We start from the raw sequence: 13,547 nt of genomic DNA, 5'->3' as shown, positions 1-13,547 counted from the left end.
ATTCCAATAGGGAGTCACAAATCTGATCCATGTCTTGAATCTACCGTTAATTCTTATTATGTTTTTGGAGGAATCATTGTTCTTTGCTTATATGTAAGATAAAGAATAAAATGACATCTACATCAATCAGCCTCATTCACAGAATTGTGTCTGTGATAAGCGAAGGAGGGAAGCTCAATAAATCTCTTTGCTGAGGGGTTATCCCTTTAAAGTCAGTCAATATAATTTTCAGGTTGAGATGTTTTCCCTGCCCATGATTGCAGCTTAAAGCACATCCTCAGGTCCAAGGTCAAGGAGGAAGGTTTGCATGTACTAACAACTACTAACAGTCAGATGAATAAATGATGGTCAAGGAACTGAGCACCTGGTCTGGCCCCTCTAAAAATGATGTCATGCTGAGTCATGTTGAGATTTCAGTGGCTAACTCATGGAGTCAGGAGGGAATTATGTACGGGCATGGCGTTCTCTGTGCATGTCTCCCAGGAGGGCATCTGTAGCTCTCATCCACCTTCTTAGGGGGAACCAATTAAGCAGGCTGTGGGGCCCTAGCTGGATTTGATTAAGGTGCATATGTGTTTTCATATCACTTATTATTTCATATTTTTCCCCATCTTCTAATTAAAGTAGAATTTATAAACAATAACATCCCTAGTTTATATTGTATAAATCTCAGAGTTCGGTCACATTTACAAGGTCATGTAACCACTAGCACAATCGTGACATAGAAGAGTTCCATCATCTAAACCAAACCCACCAGCTTCTTTGTGACCAACCCCTTCTCCCACCTGCCACCTCTGGAAACCACTAAATTGCTTTTGTCCGTGTAATTTTGCCTTTGCAAGAATGTCCTATTAATTGAATCACAGTGTGTGGAGGCTTTGTATCTGGATTCCTTCACTCAACACATTGTGTCTGAGATTCATCCATCTTGTTAACTGTATTAATTTCCTAACACTGCCATTAAAAAGTACCACAAAACGTATGGTTTAAACAACAGAAATTTATTGTCTCACATTTCTGGCCTAGGAGTAGGTAGTTAATGTGTTGATGAGGTTGGTTCTGCTGGTGGCTTGTGGTTTCTGAAAGGGAGAATTTTTCTCACATTTGTCTCTGAGCACCTGGGTGGTGTGTTGGAATTCTTTGGCATTCCTTGGTCTGCTATGTCTCCTTGACTTCTATCTTCATCTTCACATGTGTTCCTCCTTATTCCTATGTCTGTCTAAATTTCCCTTTTTAAAGGGACATGAGTCCTATTAGATTTGGAGCTCGCTCTAACACCAGTATGACCCCATCTTAAGTAACTAACCCTGCAACAATTCTATTTCCAAATAAGATCACATTGTGAAGTATGGTGGGTTAGGACTTCAGCAAAGGAGACATTGAACTGGAATTTGGACTTCTCATAGAAGCATTTTGTTACTTATATTGCAAATCTCTGTTTCTATGGGGAGGGGGTGGATATGGATTTGGTCTTCCTATTCCTCAATTCTGCTAATCTCACTTTGTCATCATTCATTTATTTTTTAAATTTTTCTGTTTTAATTAATATTTTGTTTGTTTTAACTTTTTTCTTTTTTTCATTTAATTTTATTTTTTCAGTGTTTTAAAATTCGTTGCTTATGCACCACACCCAGTGCTCCATTGAATATATGTTCTCCTTAATATTCACCATCAGGCTCACCTATATCCCCTCCCTCCTCCCCTCCAAAATCCTCAGTTTGTTTCTCAGAGTCCATAGTCTCTCATGGCTCATCTCCCCCTCAGATTTAGCCCAACTCACTTCTCCTTTCTAACTTCCAATATCCTCTGTATTATTCCTTATGCTCCACAAGTAAGTGGAGCCATATGATAATTGACTCTCTCTATTGGAGTTTGGTTATAATCTCTCCAGTTCTTTATAGATCCTGGATATCAACCTTTTGTCTGTACTGTCATTTGCAAATATCTTCTCCCATTCCGTGGGTTGCCTTTTTGTTTTGTTGACTATTTCCTTTGCTGTGCAGAAGCTTTTGATCTTGATGAAGTCCCAAAAGTTCATTTTTGCTTTTGTTTCCTTGGCCTTTGGAGACATATCTTGAAAGAAGTTGCTGTGGCTGATATCGAAGAGGTTACTGCCTATGTTCTCCTCTAGGATTCTGATGGATTCCTGTCTCATGTTGAGGTCTTTTATCCATTTTGAGTTTATCTTTGTGTACAGTGTAAGAGAATGGTCGAGTTTCATTCTTCTACATATCGCTGTCCAGTTTTCCCAGCACCATTTATTGAAGAGACTGTCTTTTTTCCACTGTATATTTTATATTTTTTCCTGTTTTGTCGAAGATTATTTGACCATAGAGTTGAGGGTCCATATCTGGGCTCTCCACTCTGTTTCACTGGTCAATGTGTCTGTTTTTATGCCAGTACCATGCTGTCTTGGTGATCACAGCTTTGATCAGGTAACGTGATGCTGCCAATTTTGTTTTTGTTTTTCAACATTTCCTTAGAAATTCGGGGTCTCTTCTGATTCCATACAAATTTTAGGATTATTTCCTCCAGCTGTTTGAAAAATACCAGTGGAATTTTGATCGGAATGGCATTAAAAGTATAGATAGAGAAGGACACTACGTAATTCTTAAAGGGACTATCCACTAAGATGATCTAACAATTGTAAATATCTATGTCCCCAATATGGGGGCACCCAATTACATGAAAAACTATTAATCAAAATAAAGAGTAATATTGATATGAATACAATAATAGTAGGAGATCTTAATACGCCTCTCTCAGAAATAGACAGATCATCGAAGCAGAAAATTAATAAAGAATAAGAGCATTGAATGAAACATTGGACCGGATGGACCTCATAGACATATACAGAACATTCCACCCTAAAACAACAGAATACTCATTCTTCTCAAGTGCACATGGAACCTTCTCCAGAATAGACCACATACTGGGTCACAAAGCAGGACTCAACCGATACCAAAAGACTGACATTATTCCCTGCATATTCTCCGATCACAATGCTTTGAAACTGGAGCTCAATCACAAGGAAAAGTTCAGAAGGAACTCAAACACCTTGAAGCTAAAGACCACCTTGCTTAAGAATGCTTGGATCAAGCAGGAGATCAAAGATGAACTTAAACAATTCATGGAAACCAAGGAGAATGAAGACACTTTGATCCAAAATGTATGGGATACAACAAAGGCGGTTCTAAGGGGGAAATACATAGCCATCCAAGCCTCCCTCAAAAACATTGAAAAATCCAGAATACACCAGCTGTCTCTACACCTTAAAGAACTGGAGAATCAACAACAAATCAAACCAACTCCACACACAAGAAGGGAAATAATCAAGATTAGAGCAGAGATCAATGAGGTAGACACCAGAGATACAGTAGAACGTATCAATGAAACTAGAAGCTGGTTTTTTGAAAGAATCAATAAGATCAATAAACCATTGGCCACACTAATCCAAAAGAAAAGAGAGAAAGCCCAAATTAATAAAATTATGAATGAAAAGGGAGAGATCACAACTAACACCAAGGAAATAGAAACAATCATCAGAAATTATTACCAACAGTTATATGCCAATAAGCTAAGCAACCTAGATGAAATGGATGCATTCCTGGAAAACTATAAACTCCCAAAATTGAACCAGGAAGAAACTGACAACCTGAATAGACCAATATCTAGTAATGAGATTGAAGCAGTGATCAAAAACCTCCCAAAAAACAAGAGCCCAGGACCTGACGGTTTTCCTGGGGAATTCTACCAAGCTTTCAAAGAAGAAATCACACCAATTCTCCTGAAGCTGTTCCAAAGAATTGCAGCAGAAGGAAAACTTCCAGGCTCTTTTTATGAAGCCAGCATTACCCTGATCCCCAAACCAGGCAAAGACCCTACCAAAAAGGAGAATTTCAGACCAATATCACTGATGAATATGGATGCAAAGATTCTCAACAAGATCCTAGCAAACAGGATCCAGCAACACATTAAAAAGATTACCTACCATGGCCAGGTGGGATTCATCCCCGGGTTACAAGGTTGGCTTAACATTTGCAAATTAATCAATGTGATAGAACAAATCAATAAGAGAAGAGAGAAGAACCATATGGTCCTCTCAATTGATGCAGAAAATGCATTTGTCAAAATCAAGCATCCGTTCCTGATAAAAACGCTTCAAAATATGGGGATAGAGGGAACATTCCTGAACTTCATAAAATCTATCTATGAAAGACCCACAGCAAATATCATCCTCAATGGGAAAAAGCTTGCAGCCTTCCCGTTGAGATCAGGAACACGACAAGGATGCCCACTCTCACCACTCTTGTTCAACATAGTATTAGAAGTTCTAGCAATGGCAATCAGACAACAAAGAGAAATAAAAGGTATCCAAATTGGCAAGGAAGAAGTCAAACTCTTTCTCTTCGCAGATGGCATGATTCTTTATATGGAAAACCCCAAAGACTCCACCCCCAAACTACTAGAACTCATACAGCAATTCAGTAACATGGCAGGATACAAAGTCAATGTACAGAAATCAGTGGCTTTCTTATACACTAACAATGAAAATACAGAAAGGCAAATTAGAGAATCGATTCCATTTACTATAGCACCAAGAACCCTAAGATACCTCGGAATAAACCTAACCAAAGAGGTAAAGGACCTGTACTCGAGGAACTACAGAACACTTATGAAAGAAATTGAAGAAGACATAAAAAGATGGAAGACCGTTCCATGCTCTTGGATTGGAAGAATAAACATTGTTAAAATGTCTATACTGCCTAGAGCAATATATACTTTCAATGTCTCTCCCTTTTATTTTCCCCCTTCATTTTTCCCTTCCTTCTCCCAATGTCCTCCATGCTATTACTTATGTTCCATGTATAAGTGAAACCATATGATAATTGTCTTTCTCTGTTTGAATTATTTTATTTATAAGTAATACACTTTTAAAAACTGAAGTATATTTGACAGATAATGCTACATTAGTTTCAGGTAAAATACATAGAGATCAGAGAAGTCTATATGTTATGTTGTGCTCACCGTAAATGTAGCTACCAAGTGAACCCATGCAATGCTATTCAATATATTGACTCTATTCCCTATGTTATATTTTTTCCCAGCCCAATTTATGGAAGACACTGTCTTTTCCTCATTGTATATTCTTTACTCCTTTGTCAAAGATTAATTGACCACGTAAGCATGGGTTTATTTCTAGGCTCTCTGCTCTTTTCTAGTAGTCAATGTGTCTATTCTTGTGCCAGTACCATACTGTTTTGATGACTACAACTTTGTAGCATATTTTGAAATTTGGGATTGTGATACCATCAGCTTTGTTCTTTTTCCAGGTGCTTTGACTATTTGGAGTCTTTTGTGGTTCCATATAAATTGTAGGATTATTTGTTCTAGTTCTGTAAAAAATGTTTTTGGTCTATTGATAGGGATTTCACCAAATCTGTAGATTACTTTGGATAGTATGGACATTTTAACAGTACATTTTTCAATCTATGAGCATGCAATATCTTTTCAGTTGTTATTTTCACCTTCAATTTCTTTCATCAGTGTTTTGTAATTTTCATAGCATAGGTCTTTTACTTCCTTGGTTAAGCTTGTTCCTTGGTATTTTTTTCAAGATTTTATTTATTTGTTTGACAGACAGAGATCACAAGTAGTCAGCGAGGAAGGTGGGGGTCAGGGAAGAAGCAGTCTCTCCGCTGAGAAGACCCCAATGCGGGGCTGGATCCAAGGACTTTGGGATCATAACCTGAGCAGAAGGCAGAGGCTTTAACCCACTGAGCCACCCAGGTGTCCCTCCTTGGTATTTTTTAAAAAGACTATTTATTTCAGAGAAAGAAAGAAAGAAATAGAGTGGGGGAGGATGGGGCACAGTGAGAGGGAGAAAGTCTTTTTTTAAAAGATTATTGAAAAAAATGGATGGTATTTTGATAGGGATTGCATTAAATGTGTAGATTGATTTAGGTAGCATAGACATTTTCACAATATTTATTCTTCCAATCCAGGAACATGGAACATTTTTCCATTTCTTTGTGTCTTCCTCAATTTCTTTCATGAGTACTTTATAGTTTTCTGCGTATAGATTCTTAGCCTCTTTGGTTAGGTTTATTCCTAGGTATCTTATAGTTTTGGGTGCAATTGTAAATGGGATTGACTCCTTAATTTCTCTTTCTTCTGTCTAGAGGGTATCATGCTTAGTGAAATAAGTCAATCGGAGAAAGACAACTATCATATGATCTCCCTGATATGAGGACATGGAGATGCAACATGGGGAGTTAGGGGGATAGGAGAAGAATAAATGAAACAAGATGGGATTGGGAGGGAGACAAACCATAAATGACTCTTAATCTCAAAACAAACTGGGGGTTGCTGGGGGGAGGTGGGGTTGGGAGAGGGGGAGAGGGTTATGGACATTGGAGAGGGTATGTGCTATCGTGAGTGCTGTGAAGTGTGTAAACCTGGCGATTCACAGACCTGTACCCCTGGGGATAAAAATACATTATATGTTTATAAAAAAAAATTGGAAGGGGAGGCGAACCATAAGAGACTATGGACTCTGAAAAACAACCTGAGGGTTTTGAAGGGTCGGGGGTGGGAGGTTGGTGGAACAGGTGGTGGGTAATAGGGAGGGCATGTTTTGCATGAAGCACTGGGTGTTGTGCAAAAACAATGAATACTGTTATGCTGAAAAAATAAATAAATTAAAAAAGGGGGAAAAAAGCTGAAAAAAAAGATTATTTATTTATTTATTTGAGAGAAAGAGTGAGAGAGAACATGGGAGGGGGACAGAGGGAGTAGCAGATTCCCTGCAGAGCAGGGAGACTCTTGTGGGACATGATCCCTGGATCCCCAGATTAGAACTGAGCCAAGGGCAGTCACTTAACCGACTGAGCCACAAAGGCACTGCGAGGGAGAAAGAGTCTTAAGCAGCCTCTGCCCTGAGCACAGAGCCCAGCACAGGGCTCAATCCCATGACCCTGAGATCATAACCTGACCTTAAACCAAGAACCAGACAGTTAACTGACTGGACCACCCAGGAGCCCCCACTAAGTGTTATTTTTTGGGTGCAATTGTAAATGGAATTATTTTATTCATTTCTCTTTCTGGTACTTCATTATTAGTGTATATGAATGCAATCTATTTCTATGTATTAATTTTATATTCTGCAACTTTACTGAATTCATTCTTTCTGATTTTTTTTAGTGTTTTCTCCAGAGTTTTCTATGTACAGTATCATGTCATCTATAAATAAGATAGTTTAACTTCTTCCTTACCAGTTTGGATGCCCTTTGTTTCTTTTTCTTGTCTGATTACTGTGGCTAGGACTTCCAGTACTGTGTTCAATACAAGTGACAAACATGACTCATTTCTTTAATTAGGACTTAGAAAAGTTATTCAAATAAAGAAATCAATAAGACCCCAATGTTCACAGCACCAATGTCCACAATAGCCAAACTGTGGAAGGAGCCGAGATGTCCTTCAACAGGTGAATGGATAAGAAGATGTGGTCCATATAGGCAATGGAATATTATTCAACCATCTGAAAAGATGAATATCCAGCTTTTGCATCAACATGGATGGACTGGAGGAGATAATTCTAAGTGAAATAAGTCAGGCAGATATAGTCAATTATCATATGGTTTCACTTACTTGTGGGACATAAGGAATAATGTGAAGGACATTAGGAAAAGGAAGGGGAAAGTGAAAGGGGAGAGAAATCAGAGGGGGAGACAAACCATGAGAGACTGTGGACTCCAAGAAACACACTGAGGGTTTTAGAGGGGAGGATGGTGAAGGGGTGGGTTGGTCTGGAGATGGGTATTAAGGAGGGCCTGTATTGCATGGACCACTGGGGGTTATATGTAAACAATGAATCTTGGAACACTACATCAAAAACTAATGATATACTGTATGGTGACTAACATAACATAAAAAATAAAAAAAATTTTAAAAGAAACTCAAATATAGAAGCATAATTTTATTACAATAATAATTTTCCTTCAAAATCCTCCAAATCTAAATCACAAGCATGACATTGCAATTTAGGGTATAATTTATCTATACAGCAACAGACATTTAAAATTTTTGCAGCAAGGTATTTTACAAATATCAACACATTGATTCTAAACCATAAGAGACTCTTGATCTCAGGAAACAAAATGAGGGTTGCTGGGGGTGTGGGATATGGATTGGGTGGTTGGGTTATGGACATTGGGGAGGGTAGGTGCCATGGTGAGTGCTGTGAATTTTATAAGACTGATGATTCACAGACCTGTACCTCTGGAGCAAATAATACATCATATGTTAATAAAATAAAATAAAGTTTATACAGAGAGGCAAGAACAGTATAGCTAGTGCAGTATAGAAGAAGAACAACATTGGAAAAATGACCGCACCTAACTTCAAAATTTTCTATAAAACTATGGTAATCAAGACAGTGTGGTGTTGGGGAGTAAAAGACAAATAGGTCAATGTAATGGAATAGACCTCCATTCATGTAGTCACTTGACCTTTGACAAAGGAACAAAAGCAATCCAATGAAACAAAGATATTCTTTTCAACAAATGGTGCTGTTACAATTGGATATCCACATGCAAACTGAATCTAGAAACAGAAATTACTTACAGTCTTCACAAAAATTAAGTCATAGACCAAAATGTAAGAGGAAAAACTATAAAATTCCTAGAAGATAACACAAGAAAAATAATTTAGATGATCTTGGTCACGGGAATGACTCTGTGGATACAACACTAAAGGCACAATTCATAAAAGAAACAATAAACTAGACTTCATCACTACCAGAAACTTTTGCTCTGTGAAAATGTCAAGAGAATGGGAGAACAATCCTCAAACTGAGAGAAAATACTTGCAAGTGACATTATCTGGCAAAAACAAAACAAAATAAAAAATTCTTATGCCAAACATACAAGGAACTCTTAAAACTTCATAAGAAAACAACTCAATTTTAAAATGGACGAGAGCTTTAACAGACACGCCACCAAAGACAATAATACAGGGGCTCCTGAGTGACTCAGTTGGTCAAGTGTCCAACTCTTGATTTCAGCTCAAGTCATGATCTCATGGTTATGAGTTTGAGCCCCAATGCTGCTCATGGAGTTTGCTTAAGATTCTCTCCCTCCCTCTCCCTCTGCTCCTTGCCACCACTCTCTCTCTCTCTCTCTCTCTTTAAAAAAATAGAAGAAGATAATACAGATGGCAAATAAGTGCTTTAAAAGATGATCCATATCCTATGTCATCAGGAAAATGCAAATTAAAGCATCAATAGATTTCACTATACACCTATTAAAAATGGCCCAAATCCAGAACACTGACAACATCAGTGATGGTGGGGCAACAAGAACTTTCATTCATTGCTGGCCAAAATACAAAATGGGAGAGCCACTTTGAAAGACAGTATAGAGGTTTGTTTAAAAACTAAACATACTCTTTCCATATCATGCAGCAATCTTTATTACTGGTATTTACCCAAATGAGTTGAAAACTTGTGTTCACGCAAAAACTTGCACACGCATGTTACAGCAACTTCATGCTGAATTGCTAAAACTGGAAGCAAACAAGATGTCCTTCATTAGTTTAATGGATAAATAAACTGTGGCATCATTGCTCAGCACTAAAAAGAAATGCGCTATGAAGCCATGGAAAGACATGTAGGAATTTTCAATGTGTCATACTACATGACAGAAACCAATCTGAAAAGCCTATGTACTGTATATTCCAACTATATGAGATTCTGGTAAAGACAGAACTATGGAGACACAGAAAGATCAGTAAACTGCCAGGAACCTGGGGAGAGAGGAGTGACTAGGCAGATCACAGGTCATTTTTAGAGCAGTGAAAATACTCTGTATGATACTATAATGGTGGATACAATCCATTATACATTTGTCCAAAGCCACAATATATAACACCAAGAAAGAACCCTAAGATAAGCTATGGAATTTAGGTGATTCTATTCTTTATCTTTTTGAAAATTATAATGTGAACATGTTGATTCTGCAAGATGAATCAGTCAAGAGAGAAGTATTAATTCCTTTAGATCTGATCTATATCACTCAATAAAATGTGACAAAAAGTACATACTCTCATTAAAAGTACATGGCACTTCTATGCAGAATCTTAAAACAATTTCTCAGGTAAATAAATAAATATAATTAGATATAACTGTATATTTAATATTTCAATTAACTACTTAAATTATATTTGTAAAAAACTCCATTTGCCTCTGACAAATTTCTCTCTGCAAGTGTGTATGTTCCTACATGGACCATTTGTATGTGCCATTTTTGTAAAAGACTCCATTTGCCTCTGACAAAGTTCTCACTGCAAGTGTGTATGTGCCTGCATGGACCACATACATGAGCTTTGTTCAGGGGCTTGCTTGGGCTCCAACTTGTCATATATGTTTGCACTGACATGTGACAGAGAAAAAGTAAGTGTAACAAGTGAATAAATCAAATATTATTAGTGAGGTTTGACAAGTGGGTTCCCAAATTTCTGATGCTTCCCATTAGCCATCCTCATTCAGGTATTATATTTCTGAATATGTTTTCTTTTTTACCAGACAATAAAGTTTTGAAGAGGTAACGATGTTACTTCAGAAATTTAAATGCAGCATGGGACTTAAAAAGTAGTTCATTGCATGGGGAAAGTCTGAGTGGAATTAAACAAAATTATTATGCATACTGTAATGTTAAATTGCCAATCCTAGAGAAAAATTTGCTTTTTCCAACACCTTCTTGAATGCACACTTGACCTCTTTGTTCCTCATGCTATAGACCACAGGATTCAGCATGGGGATGACCATAGAATAAAACACAGCGACCATTTTGTCTGTGTCCATGGAATGGCTGGAGCTGGGCTGTAAGTACATGAAAATGACTGTCCCATAAAAGATGGACACTGTAGTGAGGTGGGAAGCACAGGTGGATAAAGCCTTTTGGTGCCCTTGAGCTGACTGCATCTTCAAGATGGTTATAAATATGAATAGGTAGGAGATCAATATAACCAGAAGAGCAAAAAGGGCATTAAAGCTTGACATAAAAACAAGAGCCACCTCACTAACATGTTTCTCAGAGCAAGAGAGAGCCATGACTGCTGGAACATCACAGAAAAAGTGATGGATCAGATTGGAATTACATAAAGACAGACTAAATATGTCCCCAACATGGAAGGAGGCATTCAGGAAACCACAGATGTAGGAACCTATGCCCAGATGAGCACACACAACTGTTGTCATGATGGTGGTGTAATGGAGGGGTTTGCACACAGCTGCGTAGCGGTCATAGGCCATTGAGGCTAAGAGATAATTTTCCGTAGTGGCAAAGGCTACAAAAAAGAACATCTGAGCAGCACATGCATTGTAGGAGATGACCTTGTCTCCTATGAGTAATCCAGCCATGACCTTGGGAGTGACAGCTGTAGAGTAACAAAAGTCCACCAGAGACAGGTTACTGAGGAAGAAGTACATGGGAGTATGGAGACGAGAGTCCAACAGAATCAGCACCATCATCCCCAAGTTTCCAACCACATTGATGAGGTAAATGAGAGTGAACATGATAAAGAGGGGAATCTGCAGCTCTGAAGCATTGGTTAGTCCCAGCAGGAAGAACTGTGTCCCTTCTGTGTTGTTGTCCATCAATGTTATTTGGGAATTATGAGATATCCTGTAGCAATGAGAAATAAAGGAGAAAAGTAACAAGAAAGAAATTCTAGTGAAACTGAAATGCATAAGTACCATGTGCATTATTTCATTAATAATTTGTACTTCAAAATGATCCTGGTCTAATGTGAATGGCCTTACATGTAAGTGTGTGTGTGTGTGTGTGTGTTTGCATACAGTGGATAGTATTATTATTTTTCTTTTACCATTAAAGGAATTAAGGATTTGAAAAGTTACATGATATTTTACAATTATGTCACTAATATGGAGATGATTCAAGTTTGAAATTCAGTTTTGACTTAATCAGAATCTGTGTGCTTTTAGCCCCCTCACAGACAGCATATATAAAGGTGCCAGTGATAGTAAGAATGAGATTATAGGACAAAGTTTACACTGCAGTTCAATCTTGCTAATTCATTTAGTTCCCTGTGTAGCTTAAAGTGGAGTCATTTCACCATTATTCGCTTGCTGGAACATGGCCCAGATCCTCACCAATGTGACTGGGTCCAGTCAGATCCTGTGAGAAAACTCCAGGAGATGGAGGGCAAGAGTCTTCCTGGACCAACACCCAGAATAAACATGGGAGGATCCCTCGAGTGTTTTCAAGTCATCCTATAGATAGATCTTATAAGTGTGGAGAATCCTTAACTTGTTCTTGTCATTTAGAGCTAAGAGATATTGTCATTTAAAACTAAGAGATAATCGTTGTTCACTTGTCTCACTTGATTGCCTGTGGAAAATCACATCTCACATGTAGCCCATACCCTGCACATATGTCTAGATCCTGTTCGTAATTGGAACTTGTGGAAAGTATAAAAGAAGTGATTGTAAGAAATAAAGTTGTCTACTGCTCATCAGTCAGTAGTCCCCCCATCACTTCGGCTCCTCCCATCACCAGGATCCCCACCTCACGAAGGTGCCAGCCCCCACCTTTCTTATACCTCCAATGAGAGATGAACTGAGAGTGAACAAAACAAAATTTTTATGTACTCAGAGTGTTATCTAACTTAATTTTTATAGGGAAGTAGCAGGATGTTTCAAAGGTATCACTAAAACCCCTAATAATGGAAGTTTTGACACATACACTCCAGCCTCAACTTATTGTTTTTTTTTACTTTTTAAAATTTCTTTTCAGCATAACAGGATTCATTGGTTTTGCACCACACCCAGTGCTCCATGCAATACATGCCCTCCCATTTACCCACCACCTGCTTCCCCAACCTCCCACCCCCCGCCCCTTCAAAACCCTCAGGTTGTTTTTCAGAGTCCATAATCTCTCATGGTTCATCTCCCCTTCAAATTTCCCCCAACTCCCTTCTCCTCTCCATCTCCCCATGTCCTCCATGTTATTTATTATGCTCCACAAATAAGTGAGACCATATGATACTTGACTCTCTCTGCTTGACTTATTTGGCTCAGCATAATCTCTTCCAGTCCTGTCCATGTTGCTACAAAAGGTGGGTATTCATCCTTTCTGATGGAGGCATAATACTCCATCGTGTATATGTACCACATATTCCTTCTCCATTCATCTGTTGAAGGGTATCTTGGTTCTTTCCACAGTTTGGCGACTGTGGCCATTGCTGCTATAAACATTGGGGTTCAGATGGCCCTTCTTTTCACTACATCTGTATCTTTGGGGTAAATAACCAGCACTGAAATTGCAGGATCACAGGGAAGCTCTATTTTTTAATTTCTTGAGGAATTTCCACACTGTTCTCCAGAGTGGTTGCACCACCTTGCATTCCCACCAACATTGTAAGAAGATTCCCCTTTCTCTATATCCTCTCCAACACACATTGTTTCCTGTCTTGCTAATTTTGGCCATTCTAACTGGGATAAGATGATATCTCAGTGTGGTTTTAAT

The 13,547-nt window shown here is 38.2% G+C and overlaps 1 protein-coding gene across 1 annotated transcript; it reads right to left on the bottom strand.

Annotated features, from left to right (window-relative positions):
• Positions 1–10,711: 10,711 nt before the first annotated feature.
• Positions 10,712–11,659, bottom strand: LOC123949205 (olfactory receptor 5B2-like). The gene has a single exon (XM_046016561.1). It carries the CDS (start codon positions 11,654–11,656, stop codon positions 10,712–10,714), a length of 945 nt encoding a protein of 314 aa, XP_045872517.1. The 5' UTR covers positions 11,657–11,659.
• Positions 11,660–13,547: the final 1,888 nt, after the last annotated feature.

This window comes from Meles meles, chromosome 8 (genome assembly GCF_922984935.1).
Source record: "Meles meles chromosome 8, mMelMel3.1 paternal haplotype, whole genome shotgun sequence".
Lineage (NCBI taxonomy): Eukaryota > Metazoa > Chordata > Mammalia > Carnivora > Mustelidae > Meles > Meles meles.
Note: the sequence above shows the minus strand (reverse complement) of the source record. Positions and strands in the feature narration are given on the sequence as shown.